The following is a 20,380-nucleotide window of genomic DNA, read 5'->3' on the forward strand; positions in this document are numbered from 1 at the left end:
ACAAAAAAAAAATCGAACTTAAAAGAAGATCTTTGACAGAATAAAATCCTAATTGATGAAAGAATAACAATAAATATAAAAAATAATAAAATAAAAAATAATGACATGAGAAAAAAGAAGAAATACGTACAGTTAAAGGAAGAGAAGATGAAGATGATGGTAGTCTGGTAGAAGAGCGTATAAGGTGGAGAAGAGAAGAAAAAATGACCGTGTGTATGTTTATTTCTTTATTAATGTGGAGGAAAAGTTTTTAGAATTATTTTATTTGATTGACTTTTGATATTCCAACATCAAAGATTAAAGATATTAAGAAAATAAAAATACACATATATAATTAAAGAGACAAATAGTTTAGTGGATAAAGATATTTTCATATGTTAGAAGACCAAAATTCAAATTTTTCTAATAGACCCAATAGGCTATCTGATATTTTAAAGAATATAGGCTTTTTTAATAGCCTGAGCTTGGACCTATTTTTTATCAGGCCAGATTGCAGGCTGCTTGGCCTATTTCCACCCTTAGATACATTAGTGGCCCAATGACACTGAGATATAGTACTTTAGAACCAAGGATTTCTTCATTTTTTTCTTTAGGGTGGAATTTATCTTTTTCCACATCCAAATACCTTACGATAATTGAGTACTTAATGGATATGACTTATCTATATAAAATCTCTTTAAGATCTTTTTTGTGTATGTTGTTTGATAAATAAAGATCCCATTTTTTGTATGCTTGATCTGTAGGCTGAGACAAAATTTAGTCTTTTCAAGATCTTTCATCTCAAACTCTTTTTTTAGATCTTTTATAATTGTTAGAATCTTTTTAGGAATTCCAATGATATTTAAATCATCAACGTACACACAAAATAATGAGGCCTGCTACACATACAAGTCTTTTTGGCTTACAAGTCTTACAAGTTCAATAAAACACACGCATTACACTTAATTAACGCATTACACACTTCCATATTCAAGAGTAAATAAAACGCACGTTATTCAATAACTTTCTGTTTCCAAAGTGCGCTACTCACCATGCATTATGAATGACTCTTCTTCTTCTTCCTCCATGAAAACAATTTTCTTGCCAAATTTGAAGATAATGGAACTTCAGAAATACATCCAAATGATTACAGAAATACACCCCAACGATTACAGAAATACACCCAAAGGATTACAGAAATACACCCAAACGGTTACAGAAATTCACCCAAACGATTATAGAAATACACCCAAAGGATTACAGAAATACACTCAAAGGATTACAAAAATACACCCAAAAGATTTAAGAAATACACCCAAAATTCGTTGAAGTACACCTTATGCATATTTCAGAACTCTTTCTCTTTCTCCTCCTCATCTTCTGCTGCTTCTTCTTCTTCAAAAATGATTTCAGAGGTTGATGTAAAAAAAATGGAAATCGATAATAACGAAGAAAGAAAACAGAGAGAAAAGCACGTAAATGAAGAAGAAGAACAGAAAGAGGAAGAAGAACGTGCAGCAAGAAGAAGAAGAAGGAGAAAGAGAAGGCAAGAAACAAAAGAAAAGAAGAAGAAGAGGAAGAGGAAGAAGAATGTGCAAGAAGAAGAAGAACGAGAAAGAGAAAGCAAGAAACGAAAGAAAAGAGAAGAAGAAGAGGAAGAGGAAGAAGAACGTGCAGCAAGAAGAAGAAGAAGAAGAAAGAGAAGGCAAGAAACGAAAGAAAAGAAGAAGAAGAAGAGGAAGAGGAAGAAGAAGAAGAACGTAGACCTTGCATCGCATTTTTGGGGTTTATTCGTTAATTAACTTGTAAAGCGTACAAACCCTAATGACTTGTATGCAGAGCTTTTCTCCAAAATAATATCCAATATATGTGGGTACCAAAGTATTAACTTTGATACATCTAAAAAAATTAGGCCTCCAAGTACTTCCTTAATTATTACTCTATCACATCTATGTCTATGTCTACTACAATTTTTTCTTTCTTTCGGTTTTTTTCTTCCCTCCACGTCGTTATATTTTTACGGCCATTGCTACGGTACTGAAAGGGTTTTTTCTTTGCTGGTGCTGAAAGTATGTGGTATGGTAAAGGAGGGGATGCGTGGTTGTGTTGCCTCCAAACTCCCGACAGTTTTTACGCCAAAGTTGATCGTGCTTGGATGGTGATGTATGCTGAAAATTTGGTTAGATGATGGTAATCTTGTCTTAATGATGCTAGTTATGTTATTGGGCCTTTGTTTTATGTTGAATGGTGACTTAGGTTTCTGTTTCTTCATCCTATTTTCAGATCTTGGAGATTCCTTACTATTGTCACTCTCATACGTGGGAGGTAGAGGCTTATAAGCTTCATTCTCAACACTCTCATAAAAATCATATGAAGATGATGATTGTGTCTCTTCTAAAATCCAAAGAATTATCATCAAAAGAATCTATCTCCTCTATAAACTCTTCTTTAGAAACATATTCCACCCTCACATTGTCTCTAGGATTACTAGGCTGATCCATTAGATGCTCAAAGTACAAGAAGAATTCTTTCAGGTTGTGTTTAAGTATAAAATCACACATTTTATTTATTATTTTGTCACCAGCAAGTATTACGTGCAACCCATTCTCAAACACCAGTGCAGTTGAATCATGTTAGAATATGACTTTATACTCCAAATATCCTAACCCTCTGAATAACTCCTCCAAATCTTTTTTATTGACGAAGTTCATATCCATTGGAAAAAAAATTTATCTGCTTTTCTATCTTTATAGCATAACTCACATTTCAAAATTCTTTCGAACTTTTCCATCATAATTATTATTTGAATTACATATTAAATACCTAACAATAATACTTGTTAGGTATTCTTTTTTAAATTACAATCAATCTTTAATTATTATTTGAATCTACTATTAAATACCTAACACATAATGAATAAAAATTTTTAAAAATTATATAAAAAATATAATATTATACATCTAATTTTTTTATTAATTATTCAATTAAATTAATTAAACATAATAAAAATTAATTATAATTAATATTATTATAAATTTTATTATTTAATTTAATTAAATTTAATTCACAAAAAAAATTTGAATATGTAAGACAACATCATTATTCATATAAAAATAAAAACACTTATAATACAATTTTAAGCCATAAAATTTTTCATAGCCCGCGGGTCCACCTTCTAGTTTGTCTATATAGTTCTCCATCATTACATACACTACACACCTACAAATCAGGACCGAGGAGTGAAGCAGCATAATAATGGCAGAAGCAGGGAGTGAGAGCGTTTCCATTCCTCGCGTGAACCTTGGTTCCCAAGGCCTTCAAGTTTAGCTTCTTTCATTCACTTAATGCATGTAATTATTTTCACCCCCAATTCCTTGAAATTCCTCTTTTTATACGTAGGTTTCAAAGTTGGGGTTTGGGTGTATGGGCCTCACTGGAGCTTACAACGATCCTCTCCCAGAAGAAGAAGCCATATCAGTTATTAAGCATGCTTTCACTCAAGGCATCACTTTTTTCGATACTGCTGATGTCTATGGTTCTAATCATGCTAACGAACTCTTGCTCGCCAAGGTATTAACTGTTCACTAATCGTCATCATTACTTTTACAAATTGGTGAATTCTTGTAAGTATGGTTCTGCTGCTACTGCTGCAAATTAATAAAAGACATTTATGAATTTCCTTCTTGACCAGGCTTTGAAGCAATTGCCCAGAGACAAGATACAGCTAGCAACAAAATTTGGCATTTCAAAAACAACCTTCTCTGATAGGCAGATCAAGGGTACACCAGACTATGTGCGGTCATGTTGTGAAGCTAGCTTGAAACGTCTTGATGTTCAATACATTGATCTCTATTATCAACATAGAGTCGACACATCGGTGCCTATAGAGCAAACAGTAAGTGATGATACAGACTAATGAAAGAAATTACTTGATCTATTTATCTGCCTTATCTCGTTTGATACATTCTGATATCTGAATAAATTTGGTGTATGTAATAGATGGGTGAACTTAAGAAACTGGTTGAGGAAGGGAAAGTGAAGTATATAGGGTTATCTGAAGCCAGCCCTGATACTATAAGGAGAGCGCATGCTGTTCATCCTATTACAGCAGTTCAATTAGAGTGGTCTCTTTGGACTCGAGACATCGAGGACGAAGTAATCCCTCTTTGCAGGTTAGTTATGGCTGTTTTTCTAGAGTTTCTACTTAAAGAACATAGTGATTAGACATCAGCTACTTGAAACTATGTCTCTCTGTGACTACACTTTTTTTTACCTTTTATCTTTATGCTTGTTTTAATACAGGGAACTTGGCATTGGAATTGTGCCTTATAGCCCTCTTGGTCGTGGCTTTTTTGGCGGCAAGGGAGTCGTGGAAACTGTGCCTTCTGTTAGCACCTTGGTACTATATTTGATCACTATGCTTGATTTAGTTACATTGCATCAAATTGTTATTAGGACTAATAAACAGCAAGGAATAATTCTTAATCCTGGAAGGATTATTGAACTAATTTGTGAGTTTAAATTAGATTGTCATCCATGTTCTTTCTTTAAGTCCAAGGTAGCCATCAAGAGTAAGAAGATCATTAGACTTGATTTTGCAACAAGAAACATGACAAAGATGAATTCTGATCTGATTGCTTGTTTTTTTTCCATTTTAGAGTGGTCATCCCCGGTACCAAGCAGAGAACATAGAGAAGAACAAAAGGATATATGAGAAAATAGAAAGCCTTGCACAGAAGCATCAGTGCACTACTCCTCAGTTGGCATTAGCATGGGTACTCCAACAAGGCAATGATGTTGTGCCTATTCCTGGTATGATCAATTTTTAAATTTGGATACATACTTGTTCTGGTGATAATAGTGCTGCTTAGCTTGGTTGCAAGTTTGCAACAATTATGTTGATGGAGATAGGGTTTTACAGGAACTACTAAAATCAAGAACCTGGATCAAAACATAGGTGCCTTGTTGGTAAAACTTAGTGAGAACGACCTAAGGGAAATTTCGGAAGCAGTTCCGATTGATGATGTAGCAGGAGTTAGGCACTACGATGAAGGGCATGCTAAATTTTCTTGGAAGTCTGCTAACACACCTCCAAATGATTCAAGTGTCTCAACTTGAAGCACCTATAATAATAGGGAACACAAAATTATGAATAAATGGTAATTCTGCACCTACCAATGTATGATCCAGATGTATAATACCTTGTTTTACTGGAAAATGTTTGAATGTGAGTTCCTTGAAAATATAGAAAGATATTAGTCCAAGTCTATTCTAGTTGATTGGCTGGGTAGATACTACATGATGTCTCAGTTTTATGTGTAATATAGGTTTGTGTTGTAACAAAACTTATGTATAATAATAGGGCTTTCCTTTATTATCCATCCATGTACCTGCTAAAGTATTAATGAAATTATTAGAGTAGGATTTTAATTATTCTAATTTAAGGAATTATAAATCATGATAAGGCAGAAACAATAAAGCGACACCACACACAATCCGTCATTCTTATTTACCGGGTTTTGACTTTTGAATGCTTGGTGACATTATCAGTGACGATTAAGGTCCAGATCTATTGGTCAAGATTTCAAAACACAAAGTAGTATCCAATATATGTGGATACCAAAGTATTAACTTTGATAAATCTAAAAGAATCAGGCTTTGAAATACTTCCTTGATTATTACTCTATCACATCTGTGTCTATGTCTACTACCATTTTTTCTTTCTTTTGGTTTTTCTTTCCTCCACGGCTCTGTATTTCTTTTTTTTTTAGGTTTTTCACTGTATTTTTTAGCCCGGCAAGTCAAAGGCTAATCTGCTGCAGTACTGAATTCCATTTAAGGGTTTGTCGTTGGCCAATGAATTATTGCATGCACAAGGCGGGATTTAAATTTTCGACACTTACTTAAACGGACTAGTAAGCCAACCATTAGACCAATCTATCTTAATTACGTCACTATATTTTTGAATGGCATCATTCTGTTTCTTCGCTTTTTTCATCAGGAAGTGTTTTTCTCTCTTTTTTTTCCCTCTCTTGAAAGGGGAGTGTTAGGGTCAGGTTTTGTAATTTGTAGTTATCATTAGTGTTTTTAAATTTTAATGGTGTGAAATTATATCTAATGGTGTAAGATTACTCACTTTTCTTTGCTAGTTAAGTGCTGACCAAATTTTAATAAAAGTACTGGCCTAAACTTTCTCCTCTTGAAAATAAGAGTTTTTTCTAAGACGTCGTCTAAATAGAGTACTTTATTAAAAAATATAAATCTTATATTAATTAAATATATTGATAAAGTATTAAAAACAAAACCTTTCTATGTTTTTTTACCTAGTCCACTAAGACATTCTTTAGTTAGTTTCCTAAAAATGTTTCAAGGTGTGATATCTATTGCTATTGTATGGTGAAATATATAACGTTTATAAACTAATTAAATTGTTAAAAGTTTAAAAACACTTTAGAGACATAAGTTTTAGCTGTCAGAGCATATATATATATATTTTAAATTGGCCACACAAGTGCAAGAAGCGCATCTGGTGTAGTGGTATCATAGTACCCTCCCACGGTACTGACCGGGGTTCGATTCCCCGGATGCGCATTCTCAAATATTTTTGAACAATATAATTACACAAAGTACTCAAATTATGAAAGAATTGAAAGCAGTGGTAACACCTTAATATCTTAGGTTCACCAACCACATAACACGTGGCATGAGTTCTACTTACAACCATTCACCAACTTTTCAAAACGCAATTGTGGTAGGTAGGTAGTAGGTTCATATTTTGAATAGAGGAGGAAACTTGGAACACAAACACAAAAATGGCAGAAGTTCCTAGAGTCAAGCTTGGACCCCAAGGTCTTGAGGTATCTATGTTGTTTCATTCATTCACTTTCAGTAGTAGTACTCTGAACCTGCTTCACATTTATGCTTACTTTTGATAATGATAGGTTTCTAAGATAGGATTCGGATGTATGGGGTTAACTGGTGTGTACAATGATCCTGTTCCTGAAGAAGTTGGCATCTCAATCATCAAGTATGCATTCAGCAAAGGAATCACTTTTTTTGACACTGCTGATTTCTATGGTGCCCATGCCAATGAAGTTCTTGTCGGAAAGGTTCACATTTCAACTTTAATTCATTGTTTTTGTTAGTGGTTTTTTCATCCTGTGAATAAAACAATGAAAATGGCAGTAGTTATATGATAATTTGCCCTATCTCTTCAGGCTCTTAAGGAGTTACCTCGTGATAAGGTTCAGATTGCCACCAAATTTGGTATTGTCAAAATGGATATGGCTTCTAACACTGTTGTAGTCAATGGTACCCCTGAATATGTTAGATCTTGTTGTGAGGGTAGTCTTCAGCGCCTTGGTGTTGATTACATTGATCTCTATTATCAGCACCGTGTCGACACCACGGTCCCCATTGAGGACACTGTAATTTCCATTGAACTCTACTTTTTTTTTCTTGATTTGGGATAGTTTAGTAGCTGTTTGTATTTCTGATTTTTCTGTTCCTGAATGAGATAGATGGGGGAGCTTAAGAAGCTGGTGGAAGAGGGCAAAGTAAAGCATATAGGGTTATCTGAAGCAAGTCCTGATACTATTAGGAGGGCGCATTCTGTTCATCCTATTACAGCCGTGCAATTGGAGTGGTCGCTTTGGACTCGCGAAATTGAACAAGATATTGTTCCACTTTGCAGGTAAAAATGCTAAGGATTTTTGCATGTTAAGTGTTATGCGATTTTTGGGAGAATATGTTATTCTAATTCCTAGGCTAGTAGCTGATTCCATTTTCCTGGCTTACCTAATTATATGATATGCATAAACTAAGTTGAGTTGGTATGAAATCTAGAGTTTTGTTTTGATGATTTCTTTCTAGTGTTAAGTGCTTTTCCACATCCTACATGAATCTTCATTGAATGTATGACTATGGTGATAACATTTGCAGGGAATTAGGAATTGCGATAGTGCCATACAGCCCGCTTGGCCGTGGATTTTTCGGTGGTAAGGGTGTCACAGAAAGTATACCAGCAAACAGTTTTCTGGTATGGAAAGTAGACACATTTGTTTTTGATCATTTGATGATAATTGGCCTTGTTCCTTGCTCTCTGACTTTTTTTTTTCGATTTTCATCAGGCATACCAGCCAAGGATTCGAGGGGAAAACTTAGACAAGAACAAGATCTTGTATTCTAAGTTGGAAAAACTGGCAAAGAAACATGGATGTAAGCCTTCACAACTTGCTCTTGCATGGATCCTTAATCAAGGGGACGACATTGTACCTATCCCTGGTGAGTGATTTTCTATTTGCAAACATAATTTTGAATGTGTTAGCATCAATCTGTTATGAATAGTACTCATTCAAAAAATATTTATAGAAAGTACTTTCACTTTAAAACAGTTTTGGCCTGCAAAGAACATATTTATTGAACTTGTGATGTATTGTAGGAACAACTAAGACAACAAATCTTGACATTAACATCAGTTCGCTAGAAGTGAAGCTCAAGGAAGACGATTTGAAGGAGATTACAGATGCTGTACCAATATCCGAGGTGGCAGGCGATCGGACCACTGCAGCTTTCGTTAAATGCTCATGGAAGTTTGCTGATACTCCACCAAAACGGAGCTAGATAGATATGTACCGGTTAATGCACAATCTCAGAACTCCTATCTTCCATTTTTCTCAAATTTGATCACACCTCATGAAGACTAGTTCTTGTTACCTTGCAAAATTTTGTGTGTTTTATTAAGTGAGGAGACATAGACAGAGACATGGTTCAATTAATGTTTTCAATTATGCTGAGACATTGGACTACTCATTGGATTTAGTTCAGACTTCAGAGCTCTGATAAAATAAAATAACATCACAGCATTTTGGTTTGACTCCTCCTTGATCATCTCCTTCCAAATACTGATTATGATAAAAGAATGTAATATAAAGGAAATGATCCTTGTATATTATTGATTATTTCATCATACTAATAATGAATATAACTAAAGTATTTTTCAGGATCTTCTTTAAAGATTTTTAAATAAATGTTTCTAATAGATTAAGGGAAATATATCAAAATCTTCAATTTTTGTCTTTCTTTCACAGAGTCAAGTATTGATTGATAACCTTGTGATAGACAAATATAATTGATCATTTTCTATTATACTTATTTCCTCATGAGCATTGTAGGTTTCAATGAATTGGCAATTAAAGATTACAATTAAGCAAATCATATCACATACAAAAGGAAAGCTGCTGCACTTGTTATCAAGTTAAAGAAGGAAAGAATTCCTCTTCAATGCCAACGGCTACAACCAATAAATGGTGCAACGGCTAGCATGATGAAAAGGAAATTATTCCAACATTGAAGAAGAGATTTCAAGCTCTACAAAAGAAGATCTCATCCAAGGAAAAAGGCAACCAGTCAAGCATAATCTGATAATAAACATATTGCTTTTATTCCTTGTTATTTGAGTGAGTTCTTATTTAGTTATTCTTTTTGCCTATAATTAAGCTTACTTTGAGAGATACAGAAAGCAAAGAGAGTAGTGTATACAGAAACAAATTTCTATTTTGTTTGAGTGATTGATTTTGAAAGTGTGCTAGGTTGGAGTACACTTGGTTCCCCTTAACTAAGTTGGGTTAGTACTTAGGAATTATTAAGCTTGGGATAACTTAGGTGAGTTACAAGAGTTTGAGTCTCTTGAAATTATTAATTGTAAATTTGTAATCCTTATTAATTATAGTGAAATTCCACCATTATTGTGATTAAGACTAAATGTAGATCATATTTCACTTTGTGACTGAACCAGGATATATGGTGGTGTCACTCTTCTCCTTTCCTATCCTCTGCAACTTCTATTTGTTCTTTGTTCTGTCACTGCAGACCGAGATAAAATCTAAAATAATCTTCTAAATTCAGTGTATTACACAATCTATTTATTAACCATTAAAAATGATTTCTTGATTCAAAGCCCCTTCTCAATTCACTTTGGAACCTTCACTTCAAAGCACGCATTAGTAAAATTCGATCATAAATTAGTTAAGTTATGCCTAAAGTCCATATAGAAATAGCCAAATACCATAGTCCTCATTATTAGTAAGAAAATGATTGATTGGAAGAATTCATGGTAGTCAACACATCATAGAGACCATGATGAGTGGAGTAGCTCAGACTGAGTCAAATGATATGATAAAACTAGTTGCCTTCAATGACCGCAACCCAATAGATGCTTTAGATTAATCAATTAAATCATAATTTCATTGTTTATGATTAACATTAAAAGCTACTTTAACTATTTTATATCAATTATATAACAAGAGATACTGAAGAAGAAGCAGGATAGTTGGCATTTTGAAGAGAGACACAAAGATGGGACAAGTTCCTAGAGTGAAGCTTGGAAGCCATGGCCTTGAGGTATGTATGTATATCTATGTATCTATGTTTGATTGATATAGTGATTAGTGACTTTATTAATTTAATTTGATTGATGAATGATCGATGATGATAGGTGTCTAAATTGGGATTTGGGTGTATGGGGCTAACCGGAGTATATAATGATCCTGTTCCTGAAGAGGTTGGCATCTCAATAATCAAGTATGCATTCAACAAAGGCATCACCCTCTTTGACACTTCTAATTCTTATGGACCCCATACCAACGAACTTCTTGTCGGAAAGGTTTTCCTCTTTACCTACTTTTTTCTATATTGGTAGTGTTTTTATGATGTGTCTGCTACAAATCTAACATATTTTGGTACCAAACATGTCGTATGCACCCATCTCCAAATGTATTTGATGTGTGATCCTACGTGAAAATAAAAAGCAAAGATGTGGCGACATATTATGTTAAGTAATTTAGTCAAATAAGTTAAATTATCTAATAATTCTAAACTAACATCTTCATGTAAATGGCGAAGTGTATCTGGTTTTATCAACAAAAAAATGTCTTTAAAACTTAAAGGTAAATTCTATCGCATTGCTATAAGACCGGCTATGCTTTATTGATACGGAGTGTTGGGCTATCAAAGGGGAGTACGAACATAAGCTAAGTGTGACAGAAATGAAGATGTTGAGATGGATGAGTGATCATACGCAATTGGATAAAATAAGGAACGAAAATATAAGGGAGAGAGTTGGAGTAGCACCCATTGTGGAAAAGACGGTAGAGCGTCTCAGATGGTTTGGACATGTAAGAAGAAGACCTACAGAACACTCAGTCAGGAGGAGGGTGGATGAGATGGAAGATGGATTAGGAGTGAAAGACAGAGGAAGACCTAAGAAGACCATCAATGAGGTGGTTAAACGAGATCTACACGGTCTCTTTGTAGACATGATACATGACAAAGCTCAATGACATCGTTTGATTCATATATATAGCCGATCCCACCTAGTGGGACAAGGCTTTGTTATTGTTGTTGTATCGTCTTCATGTAAATAAAATGACACACACAAGTTTAATATAAAATTTTATTTGACTATGTATGTATATTTATCAGGCGATTAAGGAGATACCTCGTGATAAAATTCAGATAGCCACCAAATTTGGAATTGTGAAAATGGAATCTAACAATGTCATAGTAAATGGTAGACCTGAATATGTTAGATCATGCTGCGAGGGTAGCCTTCAGAGACTTGGTGTAGATTACATTGATCTCTATTATCAGCACCGTATTGACACCACAGTACCCATTGAGGACACTGTAAGTGCCACTGATTAGACTAACAAACTTTTATGCATACATTTTTCAATTTATTTATGTTTTATTTCTTGATTTGTTTTGCATGCATGAGATGGGAGAGCTGAAGAAGCTGGTGGAAGAGGGAAAAATAAGGTACATTGGTTTATCAGAAGCAAGTGCTAACACAATTAGAAGGGCACATGCTGTTCATCCCATCACTGCTCTTCAATTGGAGTGGTCCCTTTGGACTCGCGAGATTGAACAAGATATCGTTCCACTTTGCAGGTAAATGAAAGAAAAGCCAATTGAATTCAAGTATGAATTACATCAGAATCTCTATTATACAGATAAAATAGTTACAATTATAGCAGAAAACAGTTAAAATAGTAAAATATGGCGAAGACTCAGATGCAGGTGTATTCATGTGAAGTTGATAGCTGAGAATCATTAGATGATCCGACAAGTTTTGACTATATCGTCATCTAAAAATTCTCAACTATCAACTTCATGTGAAAACAACTGCATGTAAGTGTTCACAGTAAATATTTAATTGTTCTGAGACTTGTAGGGAGTTAGGAATTGGGATAGTACCATATAGTCCCCTTGGGCATGGATTCTTTGGTGGCAAGGGTGTCATAGAAAGCATACCTGCACACAGTTTTCTGGTACATATTAATGTATATTCTAAGTGTGTTATGTTTTGTTTGTGATGAAATTTGGCCTTCTTCCTCATTCACTCACCAATATAGTCTCTATTTGAATTTCTCATCAGGCAATTCAGCCAAGGCTACAAGGAGAAAACTTTGACAAGAACAAGATGGTATATTCCAAGATAGAGAATTTGGCAGAGAAACATGGATGCAAAGCTTCACAGCTTGCTCTTGCATGGATTAATCATCAGGGCGATGACGTCGTGCCAATCCCTGGTGAGTGATTTCCCATTTTCTTATTTGTTCATCACCTATAAATATGTGGTATCTTGTACTATACAGCTATCACACAACACAAAGAACATCTTAATATCCAGTTTACTCTTGAGTTATAATCATGAATTCTATCATAAATAAATAAATTACTTGAATGAACTGAACTTTTTGTCATGTGTTATTGTTGCTGTAGGAACAACAAAGACAAAGAATCTTGACATCAATTTGGGTTCCCTTGAAGTGAAGCTCAGCAGAGATGATCTGAATGAGATTGCAGAACTAGTTTCTGAGGTAACAGGGGAACGAACCACTGATGCCCTTGTTAGATGCTCATGGAAGTTTGCTGATACCCCACCAAAGCAAACCTAGCTAGATATGTTTGCATGCATCTAAATAACATTAATTGTTATTGGTCCTTTAAGGATTTATAACAACTCTTGTTACCTATAACTATTGTGAATGTCATGTCATGAATGTATTGCTATTACATAAATAAAGTCAGTTTCAACCAGAATTTGAGGGATCAAAAGTTTTGCATCGGCTTGACATGTCGTCACTTATTGAGTTCATAAATTAATGAAACTATCTGAACACCAGAAAGATTACAATATGATCAAACCTGAATCAAAAGAATAATGGAAAAATCTCCACTCTTGCAATTTATACATAAACCAAAGAATAAATGACCATTTTTTACCATAAAAGATTTGAGCACCAACAATTCTAACTATAAAAGATGTAAAAAAACATTTGATCTTTCATGGTTAAAATTGTCTGCCCTTAAATATTTTATGGTTTCTAAACCAAATCTTTATTATATTATATATCAGAAAGCAAAGTAGTTGGATCCAACTGCAATATAGCTTCATCTTTGATTAATTCAGCAAGCTCTTCATGTGGCAGCATAACTGTCACAGTTCTTGCAAGCCCTTCTTCACAAGAAGGCATCACCATGATCAAACCTTTCCCAGCCACATTCCCTACATGGCATGAAACATGAACCGGCTTCTCATTATCACTAAACTTTGCTTCATATGGCAGAGATTCCATGCAAACACAGGTTAATTCTTCCCCATACATGCAACGATTCGATGATCCTAACCGTTCTATGGCACACCGTATCTCTTCTTCTTCAATCCCTGCCAAGTGCCTATTCACTGCACTAACTACACTTCCAAAATCTTCACCTTCAAGAGAAAGCATTGTGAAATGCAGAGCATTTCCAAAGTAACCAAAAGGGATTGGTTCTTTAAGAAGCTTCTTTCTCAAATCTATGCAAATGGATAGAGAGTGAGTTTGATCATTGTTTTTCAATGGCTTCAAGTGAGAGATTCTAGTCCAAAACAATGCACAAAGAAAATCAAATTGGGTGGCATTGGGGCAAATGTGATGGACATTGGAGAGGCACTGTTGCATTGTTGAACTGGAAAACTTGAAAGTGGCTTTGGCCATGTCTTTTGCTTGCTGCGGCGGTGGCAGCTTAGCATGGCCGTTTGAAAGTGGCGGCGGCGACGGAGGCGAAAAAGGGAGTGGAGTGAAGGAAGGAGGGTTGGTAATGGGTAAGTTTCGGTGAACTAGTGTCCATGATTTGATGAATGAAGCTAAGCAAGTTAGATCAGCAAGCATGTGACTACAACTTATTCCTATTGCAACACCTCCTTCTTTGAAATTGCTTACCTGCAACGTAATCATAATTAAGAACTTTGAATAATTCAATTCTACCTGTTAACTCTTTAATAAATGCCTTTTAAGATAGTACTTAATTAATTGCTAAAAGAGTTTGGTCATCTCATCTGTCTCTCTCATAGAGATAACTACGTTTTTCATAACAATATATTGATTAGTCTTTCGTGAATTATTCTTAGCTTTCGTTTTCATCATAAACAAATTGCATAGCATTACGCCATTACGCTAACATAAGGGAACATATGTAATTAAATTGCTCAAAGACTATCATTAACGCTATTTTTTTTAGGTTTAATTATTATATTAGTTCCTATAGCGAAATTTTTAGTTGGGTCCATATATTTTTTTTAATTGGGTTCTTGTACCAATTTTTTTAATTAAGTCCTTTTTAACAGTAATTGGTTTAATTATATAGGGACCTAATTAAAAAAAAATTGGTACAGAGATCCAAATAAAAGAAAAAAATATAAGAACCTAATTAAAAATAAAATTTAGTGCAAAGACTCAATTAAAAGAAAAAAATTATAAAAACCTAATTAAAAATTTTGTAAAACCATATAAACCAATAGAGTAATTAAATCATTTTTATAAGGACAAGTAATGAAACATGAGTCAGAAATATAAAATTATATTTAACAGAAAAAAATATAAATAAATATATTATATTCAAGATATTGAATTAATATATTTTGTGTTATTTTTACAAAAAAGACATAAAAATACTAAATAAAAATACAATTTATTTTTTATTTATTATTACTATCAAAATTTTATAATTATATTTTTTATTATTTTTTTAATTTTGTGTAAAAAAAATAAATTAGACTTTTATTATTTGTTATATCTTATATTCAATTCACCGTTAAACAAATAACAAAAATATTAATTTTTATGTTTTTATCATTTGTGTTCTGTTTTCAGTATTTTTCATATCTTATTTTATTTTGTTCTCAAAATCAAATGCAATCTAATTGTACAAGTTAGCATGCATAGAAAAAATACATTTCCTTTTGTAACAATATATTTAAAAAAAACCCTTAAGAACCACTAACTATAATTTATATTGGTCAACACCTTTAGCCACTAGTCTAACACTTTTAATCTAATAATCTGGTACTATAGTTTTAACTAATACTTTTAAATATTATTGATTCATTGCAAATCAAAAACAATAAATTATACTAATCCTATAATATTGTCCTCTAACAAAGTATGTGTCTTTTATCTGTATATATATTATGACTGTTAGATTATCGACATAGTTTACTTATTAACTTTCATTAGAATGTTCTCTCCACCTTTAAATATAACAAGTGTGTACAAATGATAATATCATTTCTATTTTGATAATATTATTTTTTTTATAAATTTGTATAAAATATCATGTAAAAAAATTATGCAAAGAATGACATCATCAAAATTAAGAGTGATATTATCTCTTAAATTAATTGTAAATTAAAAGATCATTCAATCAGATTCATACGTTTGATAAATTTTTACGTAATAAATTTAAAAATTAATTATTTTTATTAATACGTAATACACAATTGGTTATTTAGGTAAAACTTTCTTATAATGAGAGTGTTTAAAAATTAAATTCTAAAAAAAAATATATCTAGTTAATATAAGTGATAACAAAAATATTAAAAAATGGATGTTATATGTATTATTTTCTGTATATTTAATTATTTATACCTTCTATTTGTCTTAAAAAAAAGTCAAAGGTTTGTTTTTTTATCTCATAAAAAAATATTTCTTATTGTCATGTATTTAAACTAACACTAAAGCACTAACTCCCTAATATTTTTCTAAAAGAAATATATGGTAAAAAAACAAAAGTGAAAACTCAAGTGTGTTTATATAAAATTGACAATTGATAACGAGTCTTACCTATCAACACAGCACACGAGTTTTAAACAAAAAAAAAAAAGTAATGTAAAGAGAGTTTGCTTTAAAACAAGTACCAAGTTACCAATAAGTTATAACTTATAATTCAAATGGCATAATTTCTTCATAGTTAATTAAGAGGTCACGAATTCGAATTTTTTTAGATGTAAAAAAAAAAAAAAAGTCACAAGTTGATACCTGAATTCGAAAGGGAGACCAGGTGGTAGGATCAACAGGCATATGGTTCCAAGACGCCAGAAGCTTCTCTTGGGAAGCAGTTGCAGAATTAAGCCAGTCACTGAGGGTGCCATCCACGCTGCCCTTAACCACCCTAACACCCGCATCGTTCCACCTAACTTGCCAATTACCATCATGCCCCTGCTCCAACAACAACCTACCCGTCATTGTGGGGTACATGGTAAGAACCGTAGACAATGATTCCCTCCACGAATCCAAGTCATATAACCCAAACAACTCATCCTGGTCCCTATAATAGAAAACCATATGCAGCGTGTGTTGAGCCATGGCACGGTCCAATGCAGAAAGCTCATGATGGGTCTTACCCGACCCGGTTGGTTCACTTGATACTGCTGTGAGCTTGGAGTGCAAGGTCACACTCAAGGATGGAGAATGAGAAGTAGTAATGCTCGCCATATATTAAGAAATTGAAACACTTATGCTTACATGTATTAGTGTGTATATTGATCACAATAAACGGATTGGTGTGTGTCTATATAGAGAAGTGGGAACACATACACATATTAAAGACTTCTAATAAAAGAAAGAGTACAAGTTGGGTTTTGCGAGGACAGTTGAGATTATTAAAGAGATTCGGTGGAGGTTGGTAGTTCATATTTATTCAGGAACACCATGCTTCACTTTAATTAATGGTTTAGGATGTCATTCACATTTCACACGCTTCACTTTACTATATATTGATACATTAGTATTAGCTAATACTAAAAAAATAAGAGGAATGTTAGGAGGCCAGTAACTTTTGGAATTTATAGTCATCAAATAGCCATCAATGAAGTTTTTAATGGTGTGAGATTAATGTGAGATTTCATTCAATGACTCACTCTTCTTTGATGGTTATATGTTGGCCAAAATTTGATAAAATTGCTGGCTCCTAGACTTTTTCAAAAAATAATTATAATATAAGTAACCATATGTTAGCAGAAAGACAAAAAATAATAATAAAAAACGTTATCGGTTCATGTGTATCAAGGCAAACATAACCAAAAAAATCACGATGACACAACATAATGTTTGCACTTTGCACTATTCGTCTATTCACCAATCGATGCATGTTGGCAAATCATAGGTGTTCCTCCATCCCTATCTCGTAAAATTTCAGTTATTGACATTTTGATTATTATCCCTATTCCTTGCACATGTAAATAAATGTCTGCCAACTTCTTGTACGAAATCATCTTTTCGGTCTTCAACAACCTCATACTTGATTTCATCAATGCTCCTTTAGATTTACGTATGTGTTAGGATAATTGCCAAAACAATGTTTTGAAATAGGATTCAATTGTCTTCAAATGAAATTATTAGTTAAAAATGGTTAGATATTTTATCATATTTGACTTAATTATTATTTAACTACTCTCAATTTTTAATTTTAGATCATATGAAAATAAATATAAGTAAATTTTTACCTTTAAATAAAATGGCATAATATAACTTATTTTGTAATTTTTTTTCCGATGTCCTTAAAACTATGCTATGTATTATGCAGTAGTGATCCTTATTTAGTATAAAGTAATATTAAGTAATTAATTTTTAAAAATTATTTTATTTATCTTAAATTTTAAATTAATTAACTAAAATTATTTTTTATATTTTTTCTTAAATATAATATAACCACAGTACACCAGCCAGCTGTTATATATTATCGACAATAATTTATTGATTTTGGTTAAAACTTTAAATCAAGGTCGTCAATTCCAAAGGATACACATCTTATTGACGTTGAACCAACACATATCAAATTAATTCAGGCCAGATCAAGCTGTTTATTATTATTATTATTGTTGTTGTTGTTGTTGAAAGAAGCATTCTGTTAGCGGGCCAAATTTGCACCTCTCTACTTCACATTGCACATGGGGTGGGCCGGGTGGCCCTGGTTGATCCAACTAGTTGATTTAATAGACCAATCCAAAGTAAGATTTCACAAATTTTTTATTTAATATACTAAATCAGAGGAATAAGTATTTTTTGATTTAGAATGTTAAGGGTTAGAATTAAAATTGTTTTCAATGTAATTTTTAATTAAGAATCATTTTTAACGGATTTTTATTAAAATCATCTTTTTTAATAAAATTCTAAATTTTATTCTTAAATTATTCTTACTTTAATAAAAAAATTATAAAATTAAAAAAAAAAAAATAACACGTTGAGGGAGAGAAAGGAAAAAGGTACACGAAAGAGGGAGGGGAGAAAAAGGGAAAAGGGAAGGGGAAGGAAAAGGGGTGAGGGGGACAGCGCCGGCGAAACTTGAAGCTGCTGTCGTCGTGCCGAAAGAAAGAAGAAAAGAGAGAGGGGCTGCAACGGGGGAGAAGAGAAGAGGGAAAGGAGATGTGCCGGCGCTGCTAGGGATCACCGCCGTCGTCGCATTCTCATCGGGAGACCACGCCGATGAGCCGTCGCCGCCGATTTGCCCACGAGCTGTCATCGGGGAAGCGCTAGTGGTTCTGCTTTGACTTCTGCATCTGCTTCTTCTTCTTAATTTGATTTTTCTTCTGCTTCTTCTTCTGCTTCGGCTTCTGCATCTGCTTCTTCTTTTGCATCTACTTTTTCTTCGTGCTTTGACTTCTGCTCCTTGCTTTGGCCTCTGCTTTCTATTTCTGCTTTAGCTTCTGCTTCTGCTTTTTCTGCTTTTGTGATTGCTTCTACTTCTACTTTTATTTCTGATTTTGATTTGTTATTTTCTGATTTTATTGTTGTTATATGTTGATTTGGTTGTTGAATTTGTGTTGATTGTAGGGGTGTGCATCGCCCGGCCCCGTCCCGAACACTTTAGGGACTAATTTGGTGTGATTTCACCGGGTCTAGGGTTGGGTAAGGGTCTCAAAAATAGACCCGATCATTATTTCGGGTCGGGTATGGGTCATATTTCGGGTCACCCGAACTCGACCCGGTGGTCCGGTCATCATACACAATTAATATTTTGTGTTATTAGTGATGGATAATGGTTATTCTTATGTGGAATTTAAATATTGTAAAATTTAATATTTTGTGTTATTAGTCATTATAAGACTATAAGTTAATGTTTTATATTTAAAATGCATAAAATTTTAGACTAATGCATAATATTGTGTTATTTGTATTGATTTAAATATTTGATGCTATTAGATAATATTAGTATTGATTATGGTTATGCTTTAATTATAGAGAATAGTTGGTTCTTGTTATATTTTTCTAAGTGAATTTTACCATGTCAAATAATGGTTGGAGTCTTGAAAATTTGGATATTTTTACATACTAGCTTACAAGAAGGTATGAAGGTAATGTAATATCAACGGCCCAGTTTTTACCTAGTATAATTGTGGTCCGAAAGTGTATAGGTTTCATCGGGTCTATGGTCGGGTTCGCGTCTAACAAATATGCCCGTTATATATTTCGGATCGGGCCTGGATCACAATAAATCCAGTTTCATCCGACCCATGTACACCCCTAATTGATTTCATTGATGTTGTTATTCTTGATGGTGGAGATGCTGGTACTGGTGGTAGTGGAGGTAAAAGTGCTGGTAGTGTTTGGAGAGTATTTTTGTCCGAAAAAAATTAAAAGGACGATTTTAATACGAAAAAAAACGTTAAAGATGATTCTAAATCAAAAATTACATTAGGAACAGTTTCGATTCTGCCCCTTAATATTAAAGACCAAAACAATACTTATCCCATAATTAAACAATCCCTCAGACCATATATATATCTAATATACATGAAGAAGGTAAAGTCATTTTAGTACTTAGATGGCTTAGATCATAACAAAATAAGATACTTAACATAAGATAAAAAAATTCGAAATACAAAAATTAATATTTAATATTTTATTTAATAATAAACTAAACATAAAAAATAAATTATTAAATTTTAATATATTTTTAGAAAAAATGAAAAAATATAATAATACAAAATTTATTATAAAAGTTTAATAAAAAATAAAAAATAAAAAATATTTTTATTAATATTTTTGTAATATACTAATTTAATATCTATAATAATAAT

The 20,380-nt window shown here is 33.0% G+C and overlaps 4 protein-coding genes and 1 non-coding gene across 7 annotated transcripts; 4 read left to right on the forward strand and 1 right to left on the reverse strand.

Annotated features, from left to right (window-relative positions):
• Positions 1-3,122: 3,122 nt before the first annotated feature.
• Positions 3,123-5,418, forward strand: LOC112695434 (probable aldo-keto reductase 1). The gene is made up of 7 exons (XM_025747776.3): positions 3,123-3,300; positions 3,379-3,549; positions 3,671-3,874; positions 3,979-4,151; positions 4,282-4,378; positions 4,638-4,791; positions 4,901-5,418. The coding sequence occupies exons 1-7, from the start codon at positions 3,235-3,237 to the stop codon at positions 5,095-5,097; spliced, it is 1,062 nt and encodes a 353-aa protein (XP_025603561.1). The 5' UTR covers positions 3,123-3,234; the 3' UTR covers positions 5,098-5,418.
• Positions 5,419-6,499: 1,081 nt separating this feature from the next.
• Positions 6,500-6,570, forward strand: TRNAG-CCC (transfer RNA glycine (anticodon CCC)). The gene has a single exon. It is a non-coding gene; the product is annotated as a tRNA-Gly (tRNA).
• A 50-nt stretch (positions 6,571-6,620) lies between these two features.
• LOC112695436 (probable aldo-keto reductase 1) lies at positions 6,621-8,860 on the forward strand. Of its 2 annotated transcripts, none has more exons than XM_025747779.3 (7): positions 6,621-6,836; positions 6,921-7,088; positions 7,197-7,406; positions 7,500-7,672; positions 7,921-8,017; positions 8,109-8,262; positions 8,420-8,860. In XM_025747779.3, exons 1-7 carry the CDS (start codon positions 6,792-6,794, stop codon positions 8,599-8,601), a joined length of 1,029 nt encoding a protein of 342 aa, XP_025603564.1. In that variant the 5' UTR covers positions 6,621-6,791; the 3' UTR covers positions 8,602-8,860. The 2 variants fall into 2 exon arrangements, with proteins under 2 accessions (XP_025603564.1, XP_072054002.1); XM_072197901.1 differs by having other exon boundaries at positions 6,650-6,828.
• Positions 8,861-10,142: 1,282 nt separating this feature from the next.
• Positions 10,143-13,098, forward strand: LOC112695438 (probable aldo-keto reductase 1). Of its 2 annotated transcripts, none has more exons than XM_025747781.3 (7): positions 10,143-10,380; positions 10,475-10,642; positions 11,461-11,664; positions 11,756-11,928; positions 12,212-12,308; positions 12,416-12,569; positions 12,763-13,098. In XM_025747781.3, the coding sequence occupies exons 1-7, from the start codon at positions 10,336-10,338 to the stop codon at positions 12,936-12,938; spliced, it is 1,017 nt and encodes a 338-aa protein (XP_025603566.1). In that variant the 5' UTR covers positions 10,143-10,335; the 3' UTR covers positions 12,939-13,098. The 2 variants fall into 2 exon arrangements, with proteins under 2 accessions (XP_025603566.1, XP_072054003.1); XM_072197902.1 differs by having other exon boundaries at positions 10,244-10,384.
• LOC112695437 (rosmarinate synthase) lies at positions 13,084-17,048 on the reverse strand. Its single transcript, XM_025747780.3, has 2 exons — positions 16,341-17,048; positions 13,084-14,246 (listed from the first exon to the last, which is right to left on the reverse strand). Exons 1-2 carry the CDS (start codon positions 16,794-16,796, stop codon positions 13,389-13,391), a joined length of 1,314 nt encoding a protein of 437 aa, XP_025603565.1. The 5' UTR covers positions 16,797-17,048; the 3' UTR covers positions 13,084-13,388.
• Between the last annotated feature and the right edge of the window lie 3,332 nt (positions 17,049-20,380).

Source organism: Arachis hypogaea, chromosome 6, assembly GCF_003086295.3.
Source record: "Arachis hypogaea cultivar Tifrunner chromosome 6, arahy.Tifrunner.gnm2.J5K5, whole genome shotgun sequence".
NCBI lineage: Eukaryota > Viridiplantae > Streptophyta > Magnoliopsida > Fabales > Fabaceae > Arachis > Arachis hypogaea.

What these genes read in the sequence shown, in the direction of transcription:
- LOC112695434 (XM_025747776.3), top strand. Translation starts at nt 3,235, where the DNA reads ATGGCAGAAGCAGGGAGTGAGAGCGTTTCCATTCCTCGCGTGAACCTT. An exon ending in CGGTGCCTATAGAGCAAACA is followed by an intron (nt 3,875 to 3,978) that starts GTAAGTGATGAT and finishes TGTATGTAATAG; the next exon opens with ATGGGTGAACTTAAGAAACT. An exon ending in TGATGTTGTGCCTATTCCTG is followed by an intron (nt 4,792 to 4,900) that starts GTATGATCAATT and finishes AGGGTTTTACAG; the next exon opens with GAACTACTAAAATCAAGAAC.
- LOC112695436 (XM_025747779.3), top strand. Translation starts at nt 6,792, where the DNA reads ATGGCAGAAGTTCCTAGAGTCAAGCTTGGACCCCAAGGTCTTGAG. An exon ending in ATGAAGTTCTTGTCGGAAAG is followed by an intron (nt 7,089 to 7,196) that starts GTTCACATTTCA and finishes CTATCTCTTCAG; the next exon opens with GCTCTTAAGGAGTTACCTCG. An exon ending in CGGTCCCCATTGAGGACACT is followed by an intron (nt 7,407 to 7,499) that starts GTAATTTCCATT and finishes TGAATGAGATAG; the next exon opens with ATGGGGGAGCTTAAGAAGCT.
- LOC112695438 (XM_025747781.3), top strand. Translation starts at nt 10,336, where the DNA reads ATGGGACAAGTTCCTAGAGTGAAGCTTGGAAGCCATGGCCTTGAG. An exon ending in ACGAACTTCTTGTCGGAAAG is followed by an intron (nt 10,643 to 11,460) that starts GTTTTCCTCTTT and finishes TATATTTATCAG; the next exon opens with GCGATTAAGGAGATACCTCG. An exon ending in TACCTGCACACAGTTTTCTG is followed by an intron (nt 12,309 to 12,415) that starts GTACATATTAAT and finishes ATTTCTCATCAG; the next exon opens with GCAATTCAGCCAAGGCTACA.
- LOC112695437 (XM_025747780.3), bottom strand. Translation starts at nt 16,796, where the DNA reads ATGGCGAGCATTACTACTTCTCATTCTCCATCCTTGAGTGTGACCTTG. An exon ending in GGTCTCCCTTTCGAATTCAG is followed by an intron (nt 14,247 to 16,340) that starts GTATCAACTTGT and finishes ATTACGTTGCAG; the next exon opens with GTAAGCAATTTCAAAGAAGG.